The 23,236-nt window shown below is 38.2% G+C and overlaps 1 protein-coding gene across 1 annotated transcript; it reads left to right on the plus strand.

Annotated features, from left to right (window-relative positions):
• The first annotated feature begins 175 nt into the window (after positions 1-175).
• LOC122325359 (serine/threonine-protein kinase Nek1-like) lies at positions 176-22,009 on the plus strand. Its single transcript, XM_043220381.1, is given in 40 exon segments — positions 176-259; positions 1,302-1,441; positions 1,543-1,639; positions 2,369-2,443; positions 2,446-2,465; positions 2,725-2,808; positions 2,902-2,969; positions 3,365-3,451; positions 4,504-4,558; positions 4,955-5,155; positions 5,312-5,384; positions 6,158-6,312; positions 6,522-6,587; positions 7,241-7,300; positions 7,693-7,740; positions 7,844-7,924; positions 8,015-8,065; positions 8,068-8,273; positions 8,353-8,408; positions 8,411-8,465; positions 8,576-8,678; positions 9,096-9,182; positions 9,778-9,861; positions 10,035-10,112; positions 10,357-10,452; positions 10,551-10,733; positions 10,825-10,890; positions 11,011-11,251; positions 11,856-11,996; positions 12,682-12,843; positions 12,948-13,088; positions 13,091-13,159; positions 13,301-13,357; positions 13,360-13,408; positions 13,623-13,696; positions 13,905-14,110; positions 17,965-18,104; positions 18,189-18,532; positions 20,623-20,756; positions 21,521-22,009. Coding segments are annotated over 39 exon segments (4,275 nt in total). The 5' UTR covers positions 176-259; positions 1,302-1,324; the 3' UTR covers positions 21,686-22,009.
• Positions 22,010-23,236: the final 1,227 nt, after the last annotated feature.

Consider the following 23,236-nt stretch of genomic DNA (forward strand, 5'->3'; position numbering starts at 1 on the left):
CATGACCGTGTACCAACCGGTGACGGTTGCTAGGGGGGAATTTTGCACCAAACATTGACAGACAAACCTAACGGCTGTTGGATTTGACGGACATGTCTTTCACCCTATCAACTGTGACTCGACATTCGCGCGGACCAATCAAATTGCTTCTCTCAGTCAGCGTGCGCGGTCTTCCCACACGAGACCGCCCAAATCAGAAAATCTTCATGTGAGCTACACTGATGCTGCCGATGTTCGCTGAATATTCTGAATATAGAAGGTAAGAACTCGTTTCATTAGCGCGGTTGTGCGATATATTGCAGAACTCTGCTTTAAAGTGCGTGTCAGTGTCATTTCGCGGGATGCCTATAAGAATGCTAATTTCTTTCGCGGTTTTTATTAGCGAGCATTTAGTACCGTGTTATGATTAGTTTGGGCAGACCCGTTCAAGGCCCAGCTAAACTGGACATCAGCTGATGCTTTTCAAACTTTGCTGCTCAGTGTTCATGTGATGCTGCTTTTATTTTATACGGATAAAGCAAAATGACAAATCTTGTTCGGCAGTGTAAGTCAAGCCATAGTCTGCTGTTTAAATGCAGAGCTTATAAGTTTCTATGTATTGGCAGATTTGTAATTCAATATTATCGGACAACAGAGCTTTCTTCAGATTTTTAGTTTAATTCATTGCTGTCTTAAGGTCCCTCTCTGTCTCTGATTTTTCTCTTTTAGCCTCTCTCCTCTTATACCCCTCTTTCCTCTTTTAAAGAGTGGTGGTTAATTCCTCCTGACATGTCATATTTAATTCATAAGCTCTTGTACACTGTCTGGCTTTTGCTTTTAGTTTGGCTCAGTTTTTGCATTCGTTCAATGTTCTGTTGCGTTGAGGCTTTATTTGTTTTTATTTTAGTGTCCTACTAGCTTGTCTGAAAAATGCATGTCTATGTTTACCTCATCCAGGCCAGGTGGCAGTTACAGTGATTCCCAGCATGCAGCTGGATTCTGTGTGGAAAAATATTAACCTTTCACTCGTCAGGAGGTGCTCCGCTCGAGCGTTTTAATAATTCCTGCTGGCTTTGTGAATAGATGACAGCTGAATGTGACTTTTAAAATGACACTCGTATAAAGGAGTTGGTTGCTCCAGTGACAACACACAATACATTTGATAGACTTAATTATATATATATATATATATATATATATATATATATATATATATATATATATATATATATATATATATATATATATATATATATATATTTGTTGCTACAACTGTTTTACTAGTGATCCTGATGTTATGTATTCTGTTCCCTTTGCCTCAGCATGAGAAGTCATTTGCACAGACATGGATAAATATGAGAGATTGAAGAAAATTGGGGAGGGATCCTTTGGGAAAGCCATCCTGGTCAAATCAAGGACAGACAGCCGACAATATGTTATCAAGGAGATTGGCATCTCCAGGGTGAGATAATTTCTTTCTATTAGATGTCTTTTGATAAGTGTTTCTGCTATTAAAAACCTAATTATTTTAACAAGATGAGGTGTGATATACTTGTTCATCAGATGTCGAACAAAGAAAGGCAAGAATCGCGTAAAGAGGTGGCAGTTCTGGCCAACATGAGCCATCCAAACATAGTCCAGTACAAGGAATCCTTTGAAGGTAAAGCCCGCTCATACGTAAAGTCATCTATATTCTGAAATGTGTATTAAGTGATATAGGAATAAGATGCTTCATTGCCCAGCTTTGCCATAATGTTGGCAGTCGTGACAAACGGGTGTCTACGAGGTCTTTGGTCTTTAGTTGACCGATCTTGATTAATCTGAGAACATTAGTTCCGGCACAGACCAGACCCACTGCGTTTCTGTTCTAAAAGCTTGTGTCTGGTTGATAGATCAGTCAGTCTGCATGATAAGGAGGAGCTCCAAGCTCTTGAATGTAATTATAGAGAGGATGTCGTTGAGCTAATGATAGTTTCTCTACATGATGTCATGCAGCAGCGGTATCTCTGACATCCGGATGGCAGGCTAATTAATGACATAAAACTGGGGTGGAATATGAATGTTAATGATATTAGCATTAGAGGATTATGTCACCTCAATTCTATTTTAAATATAGAGTGAAATCTAATACTTTTAATCTGATTATATTTACTGTATTTATTATATCTGATCTGTTTACGGTCACTTTTGATCAGTTAAACCCATCATTTTTTTTTTTTTTTTTATTACTTAAAATAAATTTTATTGTGTAAACCTCAAGAAGCCACCCAGGCTGGTATTTGAAACATTGCTGTTGGTCTAGCTTGGGGTGCAAGAGGTCCTGGGTACCAATCCCAGACGAGCGCCTAATTGAAGTACAATCTTTTTTTTTATCTCTCTTTTTCTTCAGAGAGTGGTTGTTTGTACATCGTAATGGACTACTGTGAGGGAGGAGACCTGTTTAAGAAGATCAATAATCAAAGAGGACTCTGTTCCCTGAGGAACAGGTAAGAGGAGCAGAACAAAGATGTTCAGTTAAGCTCTGCACCAACAACAGGCTGCAAATTAACAAAGCTTTAAAGTTTTTTTTTTTCACTCCTACAAAAATATACCATTAAATAAATAATAATTGTTCATTTAGAATTTCCTGACAACATAACAAAATGAAAAATTCGTAGTTGTTGAATGTTAGCAAAATATTTTTTTTGCAATTATAATCTTGCTGATCGTCTGAAGCACTGAACACTGTTTGTTGTTTTCTGGAAGATTCTTGACTGGTTTGTGCAGATCTGCCTGGCTCTGAAACACGTACATGGCCGCAAAATCCTACACCGGGACATCAAATCACAGGTACCACCGTTTCTGTGGAAATTCAGCAAAATGCATAATATACTTTGACCTGGTTTACATATACCTCATGCATAACTTTTGCTTTCTATCAAGAATATTTTTCTGACCAAAGATGGTACCATTCAGCTGGGTGACTTTGGAATCGCTAGAGTTTTGAATAGGCAAGTAAATTCAATTGGATTTCAAACCAGCATAAAGAGCCCATTCACACCAAGCTCGATAAATATAACTATAAAGATATAGTCCTAAAAATAACATTTTTAATATTAATGAATAGCAGAATCCACACCAGAATGATAACGATCAAAAAGAAAGATATTGGAATAATTTTCAGAACAATTTTTTTCCAGACGATGAACGATATAAACATTGACAGCCAATCAGAATCCGTCCTCTTATCACAAGCTCGAGAATTTAAAGCGGCAGATGCGTGTCCGCTAAGAATAAACAGACAATATTGTTCTCTTTATAGTTTATCGCTATTGTGCTTGGTGTCAACAGGCCTTAAGGACTGTGGTGAGAGTGGCCTTCATAGATAATGTGGTTATGTGTGCAGCACCGTGGAGTTGGCGAGGACATGTATCGGCACACCTTACTACCTGTCACCAGAGATATGTGAAAATAAACCATACAACAACAAGAGGTAAAGTACTTCCTGTTCTGAGCCTCGGGGGTGTATATGGACAGGACAGAATCTACAGAGCTTTCAGTGACTCTTGTACAGTTTGCTGAATCATTAGAGTGGTGATGTAAGTTTATATGAGTTTATCTGATCTCAGCAGCTAAATATTGATCCCAAGTCATGTGTTCCCAGACAGTTTGAAACTTGATCGGTCTTGATGTTTTTAGTCCAGCTGTATTACATTACTGGTTTTAATTTGGTACTATATATATATATATATATTTCTTTTTTTTTTTTTTTTAAAGAATTCCTTTAAGCTCACCAAATCTGCATTTATCTGGTCAAAAATATAGTAAAACAAATTCTATTGTTAAATATTCATTATAAATTAAAAACTGCATTCTATTTGAACATATTTTAAAATGTAATTTATTCTTCTGATGGCAAAGCTTAATTCTCAGCAGCCATTTTACTCCATTCTTCAGTGTCACATGATCCTTCAGAAGTCATTAAACTGATTTTGTGCTTAAAAAAACATCTGTATTTAAAGCAGTTATGCTGCTTAATATTTTTTGTAAAACCATGTTTATTTTTGTTCCCATAATTCTGACAAATATAAATGAAAAATATAATGAATGACGCAACTTTTCAAATATATTTACTGCAATTTGCTACATCCTTACTGATTACAAGTATCTTACTTGGTTTTCAGTTCTGACAATTTCATCACATCCTGAATGATGAAATATAATATGAACATTCTGACTGTGATTAATTGGATTTTGAAACCACATTTATTGATTTGAAATTTAAGCTTGTAATTTAAACATTAGATTCAATGTACTCCCTTGCAAAAAAAGGATTGTGCTAAGCCATGTTGTTTGATATTAAAATCACTTTATATTTTCTATGCTGTTTGTTTGTGTATACATGTTTGCATGTGCACACGTGTGAGTAATCCACATGTGCCACCCAAAAATTTACCCATTTGTCCCACTTTCTCCCTGTCTGTCTGCTTTGTTTTTTGTCTTCTCTCTCTTTCTTTCTCGTTGTCCTGTCTGGTCCGACCCTAGTGATATCTGGGCCCTGGGATGTGTCCTGTATGAAATGTGCACGCTTAAGCATGCAGTAAGTACCTCATGTTCTCAATAGTAGCTTTTGCGTGCAAGGGAGTTTTTGAAAACAGAACTACCTCTTTCGTATCTTTTTAAGTTGTCTCTGTATGTAGGTCTCATTCTCTCTCCCTCTTCCTCTCTCACTTCCCTTCTTTCATTATTTACACCGTGAATGTTCTGAGGAGACTAATATTTTTCAGTGGAGAGGCAAGCGAAACTGCAGCAGCCTTAAGAATTGATGATCAGCTGTGTGGAGAGATGCTTTCCTGTGAAAATTCTCTCTTGAAAGATTTCTTTTTCAGTGTTTTTTTTTTTTGATGTTGTAGGTTTACGTGATTATGACTTAAGTGAAGGTGGTATTACCATTTTTGTTGTAAGTAGAAGCAATTATGTGATGTCTTTCACTCAGTTTGAGGCCGGAAACATGAAGAACCTGGTGTTAAAAATCATCCGTGGTTCGTACCCTCCTGTTTCCGTGCATTACTCCCAAGACTTGCGCTCTCTCCTGGCCCAGCTGTTCAAGCGCAACCCCCGGGAGAGACCGTCCGTCTCAGCCATTTTGGACAAGCCTTTTCTTTCTCACAGGATTCACAGGTTTCTCAGCCCTCAGGTGACGCATGCAAACAGACATTTAATGGCAGTGTGATGATGTATCAGTCTGTGTGTTGTGACTCAGATGTTATATAACGCTCGGGTCTGATTCCAGATCCAGTCCTACATGAGATGGAGAATTAGTTTATTTAGTATGTTTCCTTGTATGTTGCAGATTATTGCTCAGGAATTCAGCCACTCACTTCACCTTAATCAGCCTAAAACGAGTGTGGCTCAGGGAGCACCAGGTAAACCATACATTAATAACTAATAAATTTGTTATCCTCTCTTAATGTTGTTGTATATTTGGACTATTCTGTTATCTTTATGCTAGGGAAAAATTACAGTAGTCACTTATCGAGATGTGCCTGGAGTATATTGTTAAAGGATTAGTTCACCCCAGTATCAAAATTGTTTCGTTCCAAACCCATAAGACCTTTTTGATTAAATTTAACCGTCTATAGACAGCAACACAAGTGCAATGTTCCCAGATCCAGAGACGTAGTAAATACATTGGCAAAACAGTCCATGTGACATCATTGGGTCAACTCCAGTTTTGCAACGTTACAAGAATACTTTTTTCTTTTAAACAGTGGTTTTTACGTCAAATACTGTACATTCTTAACTAATCTCCAAAAATGCAGAAGACATAACTTATGGGAGAAAAATGGTTCAGTAAATTTTTAATTTTCATTTCTTTTCTCAAAAATAGGTTTCTCATAGCATCGCAAAACTGACGTTCTGCCACTGATGTCACATGGACTGTTTTACTGATGTATTTACGTTTCAGTTGTGTTGCTGTCTGTGCCCTCTGATAGCTCTTCAATTTCATAAAAATATCTGAACAAAGATATTTGTTCAGATAGATGATGAACATCTAAGATGAACAAAGGTCTTTGTTTGGAATGGCATGAGGGCAAGTAATTAATGACAGAATTTAATTTTGAACTACCCCTTTAAATTGTTCTTTTGAGGTCCACATACCAGAAATTCAGTTGTTCCGTTCCTCTTCACCCCCCAGCCAAACGCCCTGCGCCAGGCCCTATCCCCATCTCTCCAGCTCAGAAAATCACAAAGCCAGCAGCCAAATATGGAGTGCCTTTAACAGTCCGGAGACCATCTGACGCCATCAGAAAGGTCCCGGATTCAGCAAAGAAACCAGTCAAACTCAAGCAGGTGAGAACCATGGGAAATAAGGACCCCATGTATGTCATTGGCTTATCCACTCCTATGTTTTGCCCATACACTATCACTCAGTATTATAGGAGGGACACTGAGAGGGCACTTGTGTAAATTCAGACTTTTGTTGATGTTGTCCCACTGTGTGCTATAAATGAGAGCGAGAGACCTCTGATCCTCGCCCCTCGGTCTCATGTGTTGTCCAGGCTCCCCCTCCTGCAGCAGCTCAGAGGAGAGTGAGTCGAGTGGAGGAGGAGAGGAGGAAGCATGAGGTACATAAGAGAGTGCCCACTATCTGCAGAACCTTCTACTAACACCCAATCCCCATCCTCCTTTTTAATCCTCTTAACCCTGTGTAAATAGACACTGTCCTCCACCAAAACCTTTTGCCCTGTGAGCCTTAAATATAGGTTTACCCTTTATACCACTAATATGTCCCATTTATCGGTATACTCTAGTGGTTAAAGATCTGAGCTGCTTTCAGAAATAATGTATTTATTTTGCAAAGAATGATAAGTCAATTATCTCTGTTTTTCTTCAGTGAAACATTTCTTATCTTTCCCTTCCTTTTTGTTGGTGTCCTTCTGCTTCTCTCCAACTGCTGTCATTCATATGGTGGGCATCTACATTTTTGTTTCCTTTTCCACCCCTCTCTTTACAAACCCTTTCACCACTCTATTCTTCATTCTAAATGTGTCTACAGCTTCTCTATCTTCTCAGATGCAAGATGCTAAACCGCTTTTTTTTCAATGACTGAACCATTTTAGGAAAAAATACTCATTTAAGATTGTAAATGGATGTTGGACTGCTCCTGCCTCTCTTTGCCACATGAAGCTGTACAAACAAATTTTTCCATGAGATTACTATTGCAAACAAGTAACTGGAAATACTGTTTGCATCATGTCTTGGTCATGTTGTGTTTCAGGAAGGCGTGAGGAAGAAACGGATGGAGATGATGGAGAGGGAAAGGAAGCAAAGAGAACAGGTGAGCTGTTGTTGACATTGTGGCATAGCATCATGTGACAAGCTTTTTTACTATCCTAAATCATATTTTACAACAATACATATTATTTCAAATCATGGTCTTTTGTACTCTTGGATCATTTAAGAATTCTGAGAAAATGCAGCGCAGCTGTTTTCTGCATCTATAATAGTGAGAAATATTAGGATATATATACATAGTTACATACTACATTGTATGTTAATTTTGTTTTGTGCCTGTCAGTGTTGGTGATTGAATGAGTTCACATCAAGTTCAGTAAATGTTGGCTGTTCTAGTTTCATTAAATGGATGGATGCTATTTGTAATGTGTCTCTTGGGTAGACATTTAAAAGCCTTTTGATTGAGTTAGTGAGTAATTGTGTTTCTCTCTGTAGATGTTGTTGCTGAAAGCTGCTCAGATGAAGAGATTTGAGAGAGAAAAGGTGAACTGATCAGTGCCCTTCTGCAAATGGTCATTTACAATAAACTGGTATGGTTTCATTTGTTTATATTCAAACTTTTTAACTCAGACCTTTTATATTGTAGCTGAACCGGATAAACCGGGCTCGGGAACAGGGCTGGAGACATGTGCTCAGTTCCAGTGGAGGCAGCAGCCCTGAACGAAAGGTACAATAGTTTTCCTTGCCTGCTACTGATTAGTCAATAAAAGCTGCAGATATTATAAAGGTTTCTCATTCAGCGTATATTTTTGCATAGTTTTATGGAGGTGGAGGTGGTGGTGGTGGTGGTGTTGGAGCACCACATTCCTCTGAATAGGCCCATCCCTTGTGCCTGGCCCCACCCCTACTCCTGGTCCTGTTCCTGCTTTAGCTGCAAGCAGAGCTCCATATGACCATGTCCACACAGCAGCTGAAAAACCATGCAAACCTACACCTAAAGATGGTGCTGGGGAAGGAGCCAAGTCTTCGGGGACAATGGCAGGTGAATGCGATGGATGTGAAAGAAAATGTGCCAAGTGCTTTTGCATTCCTGTCTTTTAGAATAATTTTTCATTTAATGTGCATATGTTGTTATCATTTAAAGCACAGCTACAGACTCGGGTCGCTGAATGGTCATGCCTGCATCCCGGTTAAGGATAGTGTTAGGAAAGAATCCGTAAAGCAAGTCTCCAAAATGAGCAGATTTCAAAGAACGACTATGCCAACAGGTCAGGCGGCTGTGTGCTTCATTAATAATATTGGTCAGATATTCAGTCTGTCTTGAGTCTGACGATCTGCCAAGCAGAGCTAAGATCAACTTTTTCATCTCGGTCGCTAGGTTTCGAGGTCAGCTGGCGGCAGAGAGGGCTAAGCAGGTGGAAGAGTTTCTGCAGCGGAAAAAAGAAGCCATGCTGAATAAAGTCCGTGCAGAAGGACAGTTGGTACGCGTTTTTTATCATGGCCTCTTCTGGTTAAATTAATGTTTTGGTTTCAGTAAATGTTATTTACGGTGTCTAGCATGTCTAGCAAATAAATTTTCACTCTAGATCATTTTCAGGTCAACATGGTATGAAAAAAAACACCCTCTATTTTGTACATTCATCTTGTTGTGAAATGTTAATAAAAATGTCATGACCTTTTGGTAAAATGATAGACTTCTCTCTGGTGAGGTATACTGGACATCTCCAGTTGTTTACTTCGCCAAAACCCTGTCCCTTTTTTACAATCAACCACAAGCTCACATTCAGATCGTTCTTCATTTAGTTAATAACAGATGTATAGAAATAAGGTGTCGAAGAACTGATAATACATTTAATTATGTGGCTTTTGTAATATCGGATTAACCATTGGGTGAATAGGGGGCCCGGCAAAACCTGGCCGCCATCTTTGCAAGCTGGACAAACTCCTCCCGATGCAGGAGACCCCAAGTCAACAAAGAGGAGGAGGTAGGAGTCCTGTCTGGGACCAATCAACACTCCTCAATCCATCAAGTCACTTAAACCCTTCATTGTTCGGCTCCTTATTTTAAGTTGTAAATGCCTACCTGATGTTAGTGCGTCTGCTCACCAGCACCATCTGATGCCCAGTACCTGCACAGTGTATGTTTGTTGAATGTGGCTGTGAAATACACTGAAAATGTTTTCCATTTCATCCAATACCACATTCTGGCAAAATTCCCCAATGCTGTTTTTATCTTTTTTGTCTGTGTGTTATTCTGTTATTCTGCTTCAACTCTCCTTGTTTTGGGTCCCTCATCATTTTTTCAGTTTTTGAGAGTATTCAGTGTGTCTGCAGGATCCCAGCTGAAGACTAACTGCTTCTTTTTATGGTTCTTATCATTGAATGGCTTTGATTCTGTTTTAATTTTAAGTTTGCTGTTCCCATAATACAGTGTAAATGTTTAATACTGTTTTTCTCTTCCAATGTACTTGCATTTAATATACACAATAAGTGTCTTTGCCGCTCTTCTTATGTTTGTTGGAAGGAGATGGTGGAAAGAGAACAAAAGAGAAATGATATGTGATTTTGTGTTTTTCTAAGGAGTACTTGGCGAGATTACGACAGATCCGACTACAGAACTTCAATGAACGCCAGCAGATCAAAGCTCGCCTCAGAGGAGAGAAGGTATATGCGCTCACGTATAGTATAGGCCCATTTGACATTTGTGTTGTCAACTACATCATTGTACATATTTTAATGTTTACTGTAATTTATGTGCATAAGTTTTAGTGCTTTTACACATCATTAAATTTAATTTTAAATGTATTAATTTGTTATATTTGGACCGTCTATCTCAGTATGACAGCGACGGCTCAGACAGTCAGGAGTCATGTGAAGAGGCAGTACTCAGGAGGAAGAAAATCGAGGCTTTAAAGGTTTTGCATTTTAATATACGTTTTTTTTTCTAAATAAATGGTCAGCATAATAATTTGGAACAAAAATGGAATTATATACTACAATTAAATGTTTGAGGTTGGTGGTTTTTTTTTTTTTTTTTTTAAAGAAGTATCTTATGCTCATCAAGGCTGAATTAGTGTCACCTTTTAGTATCAGAATGCAAAAGCAACCAGACTGTTATTTGAGTAAAACAATGATCAAGAATTTGTGCTTTTATACAAGGCCCAGTCAAAGGCTCGTGCTGCTGTAATTAAAGAACAGCTGGAAAAGAAGAGAAGAGAAGCATATGAGAGGGAGAAGAAAGCTTGGGAGGATCATGTATGTCATCTTTTTTTTTTTCCAAAGCTCTCTTCTTTCCTTGTTTCTCCTCATCCGTCTCTTATGTATTTTATTATATCTTTTGTTTTGTGACAAAGCAGCTCATTGCACGAGGAGTGAAGGTTGCTGTTGGAGCTGTGGGTGGAACTCCACCTCCTGCAGCCCCTGCCACTCAGCCATCTGACTCCACCCCTCAGGAAGATGCTTCCAAAGCCACACCCTCCTCTAGACCCACCACTCCAGCCATCTCCATGACTGCTGCTCTGAAGGATGTGGGCGCAGTTAGTCACCCACCACACTGATTTAATAAATCACCTTTGCTGTATTTGTTTTAATGGCCATCCAGTTCTTACGTATTTTCTTTTTTGGTAGATTTCATCAGGACAGAGTTCTCCTATGAAAGAGGACTCCCTTAAAGCGGAAACAGCAGGTGTACAGGTGGGAAATGTGTATTTGGATGTGTGAAATACCATTAATCGGTGAGAGCAGTTTATTGAATAATGTGAGTCTGACTATAACGTTTTTTTGTTGTTGTTGTTGTTGTTTTGCTTTTTTTAGAGTGACAAGAAGGAGATTCTTCGCAGACTTAATCAGAAGGTCCAGTCCACTGGGCAAGATGCTGTGAAAGATGACACACCTTGCAGCAGGGCACCATGCCCAACTCCTCAACAGATCCAGCCTGCTATCACAGAAGAAAGACCTCCTACCGCTGGTGATAGGAGGAAATGGGAAACTGTTGCTCCACCCATATTGTCTGTAGCCGAACAAACTCTGGAGGAGACCTGCGCAACTCTGGCAGGTATAAACGCAACAGTCTGTTACAATATGTTGTTATTGCTGTAAAACCATGTGTAACATGAATATATTTTATAGGGATGTTTGAAGACAAATGCACCTTAAGTAGATTCTATACAATCTAAAAGAATCTAAATCATTTGTCTCTGATTCCTTGTATGTAGTTAAACATTAGGTGTACTGTACAGTACTAAAGATGTTTTATTTTATGGTTATGGTTTTATTTACAAATATGTCAACATAATGGAATGTGAAGTGATCACATTTAACTATTTAAACCTTAAATATGACACAACTCACAATTCCTGTTTTTCCATTCTCACATTTAAGACCTCTAGCATTGCTAATCAAGGCTTCATTATACTATTTAATATATTTAAGACATTTTATGATCTTAAATGTGGTACAACTGCATTTATGGCATTTAAATTACTAAAGACCAGTCAGATCGGAAGACTTAATTTTATTAGATTTTTGTATGTGTGTGTGTGTGTGTGTGTGTGTGTGTGTGTGTGTGTGTGTGTGTGTGTATAGTAGTTCAGTAATAAAAGATACGATTCGAGCACCATTCACATTCTCTTTTTTTCCCTTCTCTTGTTCCATCTCAGTGTCCCAGGTGGCATCTCCAGAGACGAATGCTCCCTCTGGTGGAGACAGGAAGAAGTGGCAGACTGATTGTGCCCCTCCTCTGTCTGTGGCTCAGCAGACTCTGGAAGAAACTAGCCTTACAACAGCAGCTCAGCTTACAGGTAAAGATCCTCATCCTGGGATTCTGTAATTTGCAGTTTTGCAAGACTTTTTTTTTTTTATCAAATTGATAAAAGGTGGAGGTTGTTGCCTTAACCTACTAAGAAAATGTTGCATAGATTCACAGATACCAACCTGACAAATGACCAAGTTTCTTGCAGCACATTTGCAAGACTCTAATGAGAAGTGATTGTGCCAACAAGAATCAAAATATAGCAGCGTTGAAAAGCACACACCCATCAGCTCTCATTACATCAGAATCACATATTCATTGTGTGTTCAGTTATGAAGGCAACATTTAGGTGAGCTACAGTGAGAAATTGATGGCTACAGCAGGCTATGGTGCACATTACAATAATTTGACTTTTGTTTTTGCTAGTCAAGTAGATGCAGAATAAAAGTAGCTAAGTAATTATTCACATCCTTAGTACTTCCAGAGTGAATAGATTATGTATTAGAGAGTGTTTTGTTTTGTAACCATGGATGTTGTGTTGTTACGTGCTCTGGGACTCCAGCCGCTCTATAGCAACTGGATTAATAACAAATAAGGCATTAGGTTATTTGCTAGATTTCTAGCATTCTGTGCCTGGAGAGCAAAATTATGTTGTTTCTATGTATATAATAAAATGGGTAGCTTATTTCTATGCAGTAACATGGATCGTTTTTAAACTTATTTCCAAAAAACAGCAGGTGAAGTCATTTGCATGGAAGATTGGCAGGGTGAGGGGCTAAGAAAGGCTTGGGGGCGGAGTCCAGACTCAGAGGTTCTGAAGGTGTTGGAAGAGGCAGAGCTCCAGCCCTTTACCGAGAAACTAGATCCTGCCAGCACCTGTGACCACACACTGACTGGTGAGTCTTTGATCAGTGTCTTTTCATCTGTGTGATCTGTGCAGTCTTACCGACAATAGCTTGCTGTTAATCCCGAGTTTCTGTTTGCTTTTTTTTTCCTCCAGAAAGCCTTAATCTAGAAGAGTCTTTAGATGTCACTCATGAAACCAAACAAGTGCCTCTTCCTCAGCCATGCCAGCCTGCCTTTGGCCTTGCCAAACAAGAAGTGACATGTCAGGAGACAGTGCCAATCACAGCAGAGGTTAAAGTCAGGAACTAATCTCACCAACAACAGAAGAGATCCAAAAGACTCTGTGTGAAGAAATTGAGACAGAGGGTGAGAATAGTGTTGCGCTGAAAATGAATGCAGTGCTCTTTGCCAGATACCTTATTTAAGATCAAAATGTGTAGAAATTCATTGGTAGTGAGACCTTTTGCACTTTTTACTGTTTGTAACAAACCTTTTCTGTCCTTCCAGTGGTGGATGATATGGAGTCAGTAGTTCTAGATGAAGTCTCTCAGCAAACCTCAAAGCCGCCCCAGCAGATGTTATGCAAGCATGGACACATGACAGTCCAGTGTCTCCGTAAGCATTTTTTATTTATAATTTTGGCATTAATATGTGTATCACTGTTAAAATTTAATATACAATTTTATTTTCCAAAATCTAATTATCATTTAAAATACTGTGTTTTAAATATTTCTATATTATCACCTAAACAGTCTGACAAAAGAAGAAATCACAAAAAAAAAATCTTGCGCTGAAAACTTTAAATCATTGCTTATTATTTTTATGTTAGGCCAGCAGAGGGCAGAGTAATACAAGAAGAGTGCACAAAGACACAAAGAGAAGAGAAACACCCTGAACCTGCAGGTAGTCTCCGATGCAATACTAAGAAACCTTATCTCCTCTCACACAAGCATGTCTCATTATGTGCCATTTCAAAAGCACTCCTGTATCCTCTTTAAAATTCATTTACTTTCTTACAATGTTAATCCTTTAGAAGCATAAAGAATGCCAGTTTGAACGGAACTTCACTGTGGAAAAAAAAAACACTTTTGTTGGCTGCTGCTTTTTACAGATGAGTCTCTGTTTGTGAAGCTAAGCAGTAGTCCAGCTCACAGACGAACAGTAGCGTTGACTATGCTGTCTGCTCAATCCTCCTTGGAAGACTCTTCCTCCATCGCCTCACGTTCCCGCTCTGTCTCCCCACTGCGCTCTCAAAGACATGGTGACGCACTTCTCATTGGCCTCTCCACTGGGCTCTTTGACACAAACAACCCTAAGGTGAGCACTGGAACCTCACTGTAACAAGTGTTAGTCTATATTTGTTTTCTTTCTCTTGCATGTTAGACTGTAAATCAGTGACACTAAACTCTGGCTAGATCTTCAAAGGCTAAAGGCAGGAATAGACTACATGACTTTTTGAATCCGAACAGATTTAAAAAGCTCTATGCATCACTTGCCAACTTTGTAATTACTGATCATACAGTAAACATTGGAGAATCAAACACTACCAGAGTTTCTGCACAAACCCACACAGAAATATGCACCTTGTTGCTAGGAAACACTTGATAAATGTAAACAATGTGTGTTGTAATATCTGCTCAAATATCAAACATGTTTGATGTCCTCTGAACCGGATAGAATCAAAACCAGAAAGTCAAACTAGGGCAAACATCACATTGAAATCTGAAAAAAGATTGTTCAGTGTATTTCAGCCTTAACTGCTACAGAAATGCAGATGAGACACTGTGAATGATTTATTGCAAGCACAGATATTAAGCGGAAAGGTATATTTACAAAGTGTAATGTAGTTACAAGAGTGCAGATCCAGTGACTTTTCTGTGCACAAGCTTCTCTGCCTTGAACTTGATGAGGGCAGCAACTGGCAGCCAATGGAGTGAGACAAAAAGGGGCGTATTGTCCGCTCTCTTGGGTTCATTGAAGACCAGACGTGCCGCTGCATTCTGGATCATTTAGAGAGTTTAGATTTTTTCTTTTGAGCAGGAAGGCCAGCTAAAAACATTACTGTCCGGTCATGGCAGATAATTTCTTGACAAGGAGTGGTGTAGCATGCTTAATAATTAAGGGTATGATTTGCTTGATCTTCAAAGCCCCCTTTAAGATTTGTGAACTTCTTAAGTTTGTGAACTTCCAATTGAAATTCATAAACAATATCGCAGTATTCCCAGGTTCCTAGCTAGGAAAAAAGGAGTTAAGGTAAAGTTGGTATTCTTTCGTCTGGGATAAAAAAAAAAAAAAAGTCTGTTGGGCATGCCGAGATCTGTGTTGATGTTGTCTCATAAAGAAGAGGGTTCAGAGAACAGAACCCTGAGGTACCCCGCTCGTTAGCTGACCTGACTTCTCTCTCCTACTTCTAAAGTAGGGCTGAAACCAGCAAAGTACCGTTCCTGTGATTCCCAGGATTGAGAGACAGTTTTGTGGTTATCAGTGTTGAATCCTTCAGATAAGTCCAACCAAATGAAGACAGACAATCTCCCACCAGCCACAGGATTTTAGTGACAGATAGCAAGTCTGTGAATACTGGCTCTTAAAACCTGACTGATTACACTGTCTAGCAAGTTGTTCTGTGAGCAGAAAGAAGAAACCTGAAGAGAGGAGAAGAGACCTGAGGGTTACCCAAGCCCTTTTTATGCAACCCTGGGAAAAGGGTCATGGGGGCAGGATGTAGGATGTTTCAAGAAAGTTAAGAGACCTTAGCCTGGAGAGTGGAGCATAGTGGGTGGGTGGTTGTCCATGAATATGTGGTGTGAAAAACTGACTGACTTTAAGGGACACAGTAATTAGCCATGAATCAAACAGTTTGGAGTAAGATCAGAAATACCAGAAGATAAACTACAAAGGCCTGTAATAATCTTTAAAAATGCATAGTTATACCTTAAGAAGAATTAGTATTATTGAAGTATAATTTATACTAACATATTATTAATTAATGTTTGCTTTTATTTCTACATTTTGAGACTTAAATTTTTAGTTTTATTTAGTTTTAATTTAATTGTTTTTTTGTCAATTTATTTTGAAGTATTTTTACTTCAAACTAAATTATTTCAGTTAATTGACTAAAGCATTATGTGTATTGTTTTTTTTTTTCATTTTTAATAGTTTACAAAAACAACACAGTGAAGAAATCCAGGTGTGTGTTTGTCTTAATTGAAAGATAAAAGACTATTACAGAGCATAGTAATGGAGGACCCCACTGCTGCCATTTATCATACTGATTACACTACAAGGCAAGAGAGGAAGAGAGCACTAAAAAGAGCAGGAGAAAGAAAGAGAGGACACTATATAGCAGGAGAAACAGATGGCAGCACTTAACATAGAATGATAGAGGAGCTCAGATTTGTACATCTCAGAATTTTTTGTTTGGGGTGATTTGTTTTCTACAGACTGAAATGTATGTTTGTGTGCACATAATGGTGTCTGCATAGGAGGATAGGCATATGTATGAGTGTGGATGTGCCTCAGGCCATTGCTGTGCTGGAAGGACTGCTGAATGTGTGTGTGTGTGTGTGTGTGTGTTTGAGCTCCTGAGTGGAGCGTTATTAATGCGATTCTTCCACATCCTTGATGTGCCAGTAAACCAAAGGACTTTGCGCTGGCCTGTGTACTTTTTCGCCCACCCCACAGGCGCACATACACAAATACTTTTCTTTGCCTTCACAAAAGCACATTAACATTCACACCCACACCCACACTTTTACAAACACGCCCACACATTTGGCCTTTTGGCTTGCTTGCACCCAACCCTCTGGACAACTGGACAGTCAGATCACACACACACACTAAATGGCGTCTTTCTCAGCTCAGGCTGTCAGTCCGTTTAATCAGTAGTTTAGCACTCCTCTCCACTGTGCAAGTGCGAGAACACAGTGCGTCTCTGTACCGACGGCTGTGGTGGAGATGGATGACTGCGCTGATATTAAAGCCCTCCTCAGCTCTGTGGAGACAATTTTAAGTCCCTGCTGGGTGTTAAATAGCTAAGTCGTTTTATTCCTGCACACGATTCAGACTGAATAAGTTCTAACGGAAGCTTAGAGATTGTGCTTGCGCATTTCTTGTTCCAATTCGTATTGATTAAAGAGCCGTTTTCTATACTTTTATAGTCCAATTAAAATGTCAAGGTGTCTTTCACCAAAAATAGTTGTAAGCTCATAAGTGTTACTTTTTTCTCACGTTACAATATTTTCTTCTATCCTAGCTTACCTTGCAAAGTGAACAATATGTAAATTGATTTACTAGTGCTAAAGTCAGCGTGAAATGGAAATTAATCCTGTTTATATTTTATAATGCCAGTCTTGCAGTGAAATAAGACTTCTTTCTGGTGATGTTTGTTGGACTTCTCCAATCATTTAATCGGCTTAAACCTCTTCTATGTCTTACAATCGACTGCAAACGTGCATTTAGATCTGCCTCCTTTCAATCAACAACCCATGGATTGAACCATTTCTCACTAAGTTTCCCTTAAAAGAATCTGATGCTAATTTAGTTACATCATAACTTTAATTTCATAACAATCATTATGCACTTCATTTTACACTTAAGCTTTAAACGGGATGTTTTTTGTTACTGTGCCTCCAAGACATCCGTGTAAACACCCTCTTCACTTGAGATGAACTGAAAAACTGTGCTTATTTAAGGTTGCTGTCAGGTGCAATATAGTTGGCTCTGCCTCATCCTTCAATGACAACCTCTTTGCACAGCCTGCAATATATTTGTGACAGGTTCACAAAACAATCCACAGTGAAATGTGCTGCACAAACTGCGAAGGTCAGACTGAAATAATCAGGGATGTTGTTAAAAATAAACTCCAATGCTTGTTTCTAACATTAGGATCCTTCTGTCTATGCAGAGACACGGTGCTACCTCACAGCACAATGTTTCCTAAACTTCCTGCACCTCTAGATACCAAAAATATTTTTTTATGCGCCCTGTCATTTACTTGCTCATGGCTGTGACAACATAACATAAGAAATATTTGCAGCTTCATTTTCATAAATAGCCTGAGAAAACTGAGGAGGGAGTTTTGCACTAGAGTATATTAAGTATAAAATTTGCTTAAAGAACTTAAAATATTTCTGATCTGTGATGTTTAATATCACTTGTGTGTCTGCTGTCAGATGCTGAGGACGTGCTCTTTACCAGACCTCAGTAAAGTATTCATTGATGCTGCAGAACCTGAAGTTGCAGTCGCTCCTGACAACAACCTGGAGATTGAAGATCTGGAGGATAAAGCAGATGAGCAGTCTGAATCTGAAGAGTAAGACATACACAACTGGCACACACACACACTTGCGCACACACGCTTTTTTTACTTACTTTTACTTATCTATATCTTTTTCAGTGTGTATGAGGATGATGATTTGAGGGAGCTCAGAGCTTCTATGGAGAGGCTTCTTCATGAGCAGCGCAGTGATGATGAAGATGACGAAGAAGAGGACGAGGATGGTGGTGGATCCAACAGTAGTCCAGCTGATGAAGAGCCAGCTGGCCTTGATAGGTTGGCTAGTGCTGGTGTTGACAAACACAGTCCAGAGGAGGAGTGTTTTAATGGAATGGCTGAGGAGGAGGATGATGTTAGCCATGGTGAAGAAGAGCCAGGAGGTCCAGTTACCAACGGAATGGAGGTTGAAGAGGATGAAGAGCAGAACAGTAGTGAAGGCCAGCTCAATGAGGAGTGGCAGTCTGGTAATGCAATCACAACTGCATCCATAAACAGCTGCAGATACTAACCATATCTACAAACAGAGCACAAAGGCTGAACGCATTCCCAAAAACAGGAAAGAACAACTGCATCCACAAATGCAGCATTACTCCGGGTCTGGCAGAGCACTTTTAGCTGTAGCTTAGCATAGATCATTGAATCTCTGCAGTGATTAGGATTGGGCGATATGGCCAAAAATTTTATCACAATAATTCATATCAGTCGATATAGATAATAATCAAATCTTTATTTCTTTTTAAAGTTTAAAGACAAAATTTTAGTCCATTTACTTTTCCTTAACAAAATTAAATGTATAACTAGAAATATAAAAATAAAATTGCCTGATAATATTAATAATAATATTACTTTTTTCTCTTAGAAATCCACATTTGATAGTAGCTTGAGATAGGATGCATAAATAAATGTTCATTTTTAAAATCAGTAACATCTGTAAAAAGTGTAACAACCTCAGTTCTATATTAAATTCATTCTGACCAAGAATCAATCTTTTTTTTTTTTTTTGTTTGTTTGTTTGTTTTTGTTTTTTTTAAGCATTTGTCTCCCATAGTGGCATACATTTTAAATAATGTTAAAGACAGTTCAAACCACACTCATAACACCTCAATACCATGGTAAAAATATAACTATATGGTTTTTAGGTAGTAATATTTGTATGAAAAACAGATGTCTAAATTCAGTACAAACGCACACTTGAAATGGGTTAATCACAAGTATATGCACTATAATTATATACCATTACTCCTGTAATAAAATTTTATGTGAATATCCCAAATTTCTGCCACAATAACATGGTGCAGATAGTGTTACTACAGTAAATCCATGGTAAATGATGGCAACGCGTAGATGTGAAATGTGTAGATTCTCGCTGCCTCTTTGCACACAGCGTTTCTCCTGTTTGCCTTTAAACTAGTTTAAATCACAGTCGTGTGTGTTCTTCTCTGAATGCAAGCGCTTTGCACTGGATTTCACAGCACTGTTTAGTGCTCGTGTGACCGAGTAAACTCTTTTGCTCTAGTGAGCTCACGCCACGCGGCACTTTGCACTTTGATCCAAGCAGATAAATGGTCCGTGTGGCACAATAATTCAAATGAGTTGCAGTTTTGTTACGCTATTGCCGCAAAAACATTATATCGAACATTTATTAAACTTTTCATATCGTTTTATCAAGGACAAATATATTGCGATAACTATCGTTATTCATTTTCTGTCTGTTCTACTACACAATGTCAAGTTTTATTACAGAGGAGTCAAGTTTTAAATATCGAAACTCTTTGTTCATTTTTGAGCTAGATGCTCATGGTCTAATTAGATTCAATCACCTATAATAAGCTGCAGCTAAAAGTATTATCGCCAAACCCAGAGATTGGCTAAATGGATTCGAAAATGGTAAAACACAACTGTTTAACTATAGGCAAGTTGGAAAATGAACCTATTTTCAAAAAAGCCACAAATACATCCTTGTACACAAAGCACCATCTTTCTGTATTTTTCAACACAGCACAACAGCTTACCATAACTGCTAACATAGTGCAACAGCTAAACTCTTCTGTAAGCACTGCACAACAGCTAACCACATCTGCTAACACAGCGAAAAGCTAAACACATATGCCAAAACAACAGCTAACACAGCACAACATTTAACCACATCTGTTAGCACAGCTTAAAAGCTAACCAAATCCATTAGCACAAACAAAAAACTAACTACATTAGCTTAGCAGCTAACCACTTCGGTTAGCACAGCTCAGCAGCTAGCCACATCAGCTTACTGTAATCGTTAACATAGTTCAGCAGTTGATCTGTTAACTAGGCTAACAGCTTCAAGCCACTTGCGCTAAAATAGCACAACAGCATAGCTAACAATTGCTATCTGCATCTTCTAGAGCAGTTCAACAAACACTTGCAGCACAATAGCTTATCATATTCATACAGAAACAACAGGTAAGCTAAATTGCTCAAATATAGACACCATCCACACACACAGCTAAACAATTGTACTCTCACTGCGTGAACTTTGATAGATGCATCTTAATCTCTGTGCATTGTATGAATGCAGATGACAGCGAGGAAGAGGACGACGAAGACCTTGAGCAACAGGACAGTATCTTCAGTCGTCTGGAGGAGCTGCGATTCCATCTAGAGCAGGCCATGGGCTTTGAGAACTTCATTCAAGCCTACAACAAAATCAAGGTATGAGTTCCTCAGTTTTGCATTAAATGTCAACTCTCACCATGTCTCCAGTGAGATTCAGTGGTTTTGCGCCCGGGTGAATGCATTGCGGAAATACTGCATAACTAAGAGGTCTTTAGTGGTCAAACACCACCAATAACAATGCAGCTATGTACTTCTTAGATGAGGACACTCATAAATTTTTGTTTTTAGCTGTCGGGTTCATTCTGTGAATTAGATACAGATGTTACCCTTAACCTTTAAGAATGTTAAATGTGCTGCCTTATTATGCTTTTTATATAGTTTGTTGCACTGGAAGTAAACTGCTGTAATGTTTTGCTGTCGGTTACAAAAAAACCCAGTTTATGAAACCCTGGAGAGTTAATGACTTCACTATTGCTAACTTAAAGGAATAGTTCAGTTGGAAATATTTCTTTTATTTGCTCACCTTCATGTCATTTGAATCCTTAATTTATATTGTGGAACACACGCTATTTTGGGTAATGCTAGTGACCAAAAGTTTCAAAACCCTTTGACTTTCTGAGTTTTTATTTTGTTTGTTTTTTGTCTAGTATATCTTGTCCAATTTTATTTTGTGTTACATAGAAGAACGTCAGTCATGTAGGTTTGTAACATCAGATGAGTAAATGATGGATGAATCTTTAATCTTTGGGTAAATTATGCCTTTTAGAATTTGGTTACATCTGGCACTGTACCTTTAATTGGTTTGCTTGACTTTATCCAGCATATCCAGATTGTTATTTGTATTTTGTTTGTTTATTTAGGCAATTCATGAGGATGAAGACGAGAACATTGCAATGGGCTCCAGCATGGTGCAAAGCATTTTGGGGACTGAGCACCAACACTTGTATCCTAAAATCCTACATTTGGTGATGGCAGATGGAGCCTACCAGGAGGGTAAAGTGTTTACACACATTCTCACTTTCTGATCCATTCATGCACCATTTCTTTTGATGTTCTTCATACAGTCACACTAGTTCATTCAACCAGATATTTGCAAAAATAGAGCAATGAAATGGCTCAACATGAATGTGTAGAAGAGAGTAGTTATGTCATTCAGTGCAGTGTGAATCAAGTACTTTAGAGAATGCACTGAAAACACATTCATAAAGAGACTGAGCTTTTTATTCAGACATAACCTCTCTGTGTCTGTGTATGTATATATGTAGAATTTATTAATAATAATAATGACTTTTTTATTATTAAATTATTACGTAATGTTTTTTATAACTACTAATAACAATATATTGATTTACACTGTATACAATAAATAAAGTGAAATGTATTATTATGTATAATGTATTATTTAATTATCAGCTTTATGGTTATTATTATTATTATTAGTAATAATAGTAACACCATATATACATAATGTCTTTCTTTTTCAGCTATTTTTTAGGTTTTTAGTCTCTAGACTGACCGATACAAGCCAGTGACAAAAAATTGCCAAAATTGTAATAATAAAATTCATTAATAAAATACAAAACTAATACTGTTCAGTTCTTATGGCTCATTTCCACTGAGCGGCACGGAAATCCAGCTCGCGATTCCACTGCCACTAGTATCCTTACCTGATAGGTGTGGTGTATGCTGGAAAGTTCAAAACAATTCAAAACCCTTTGACTTTCTGAGAAGTCTGAGAAGAACTAGCTGAACTTGAGGCTGCTTTAAACAGATAAATAAGCACTGAGTGCCTGGTCATCGCCTGGAGCTCTGAAATCAGCATAGTCAATTTTCGAATAGGCTATATGTTTATAAGTAAACCGCAGATTTTAGTTTTAAACAACTACAAACTCTTAAAACTACATCTCATGACACAATAACAGTAATATTTAGGTTAGCAGGTTTTTAGGTAATGACGTTATTTACATTATAATTTTAAAAATTTTAACATTTTGTTACAAAAACCCATCAAACTGCTTCAGAGAACATATAATAACCACCCAAGGCATATAGGTTAGTTTTACATTGCAGCACTTGTGAATATATCCAATTTACGGAGCTTCAGGAACAAAGTCACCTAGGATGGCTTTGGGGTGAGTAAAATATGGGGTAATTTTAATTTCTGGGTGAACTATTCCTCTGAAGAGAGACCAGGCAATTTTAATTCTGTCAATTATTACTCTGCCTCATGTCCTTCCGAAGTCATAAGACAAATTAACATATTATATCTTAATAAGACATAGCTAACAAAGGATTCATTTTTAGATGAACTTTCTCTTTATTGTGTACAGTTCGTTCACTAGTCCAAACAGACTGGAATGAAATAGATTAACTGTTGCAGCACAATCTCTGAGCGTAAGTCTCTGAGCAGTTCCGGGGCGTTTGAGTCAGGAAACATCATTTGGGTTAGGACGCATACATGTGTCTCCTTGTGTATGTGACAGTCTCTGATTGATGGAAGGGTATTTCTGGCATTTCCACTGTGTGTTCAAGGCTAACTCCTGATTATGGACTTTAATGTGACCTCTGACATCAGG

The sequence above is a fragment of the Puntigrus tetrazona genome, chromosome 20 (genome assembly GCF_018831695.1).
Source record: "Puntigrus tetrazona isolate hp1 chromosome 20, ASM1883169v1, whole genome shotgun sequence".
Classification (NCBI taxonomy): Eukaryota; Metazoa; Chordata; class Actinopteri; order Cypriniformes; family Cyprinidae; genus Puntigrus; species Puntigrus tetrazona.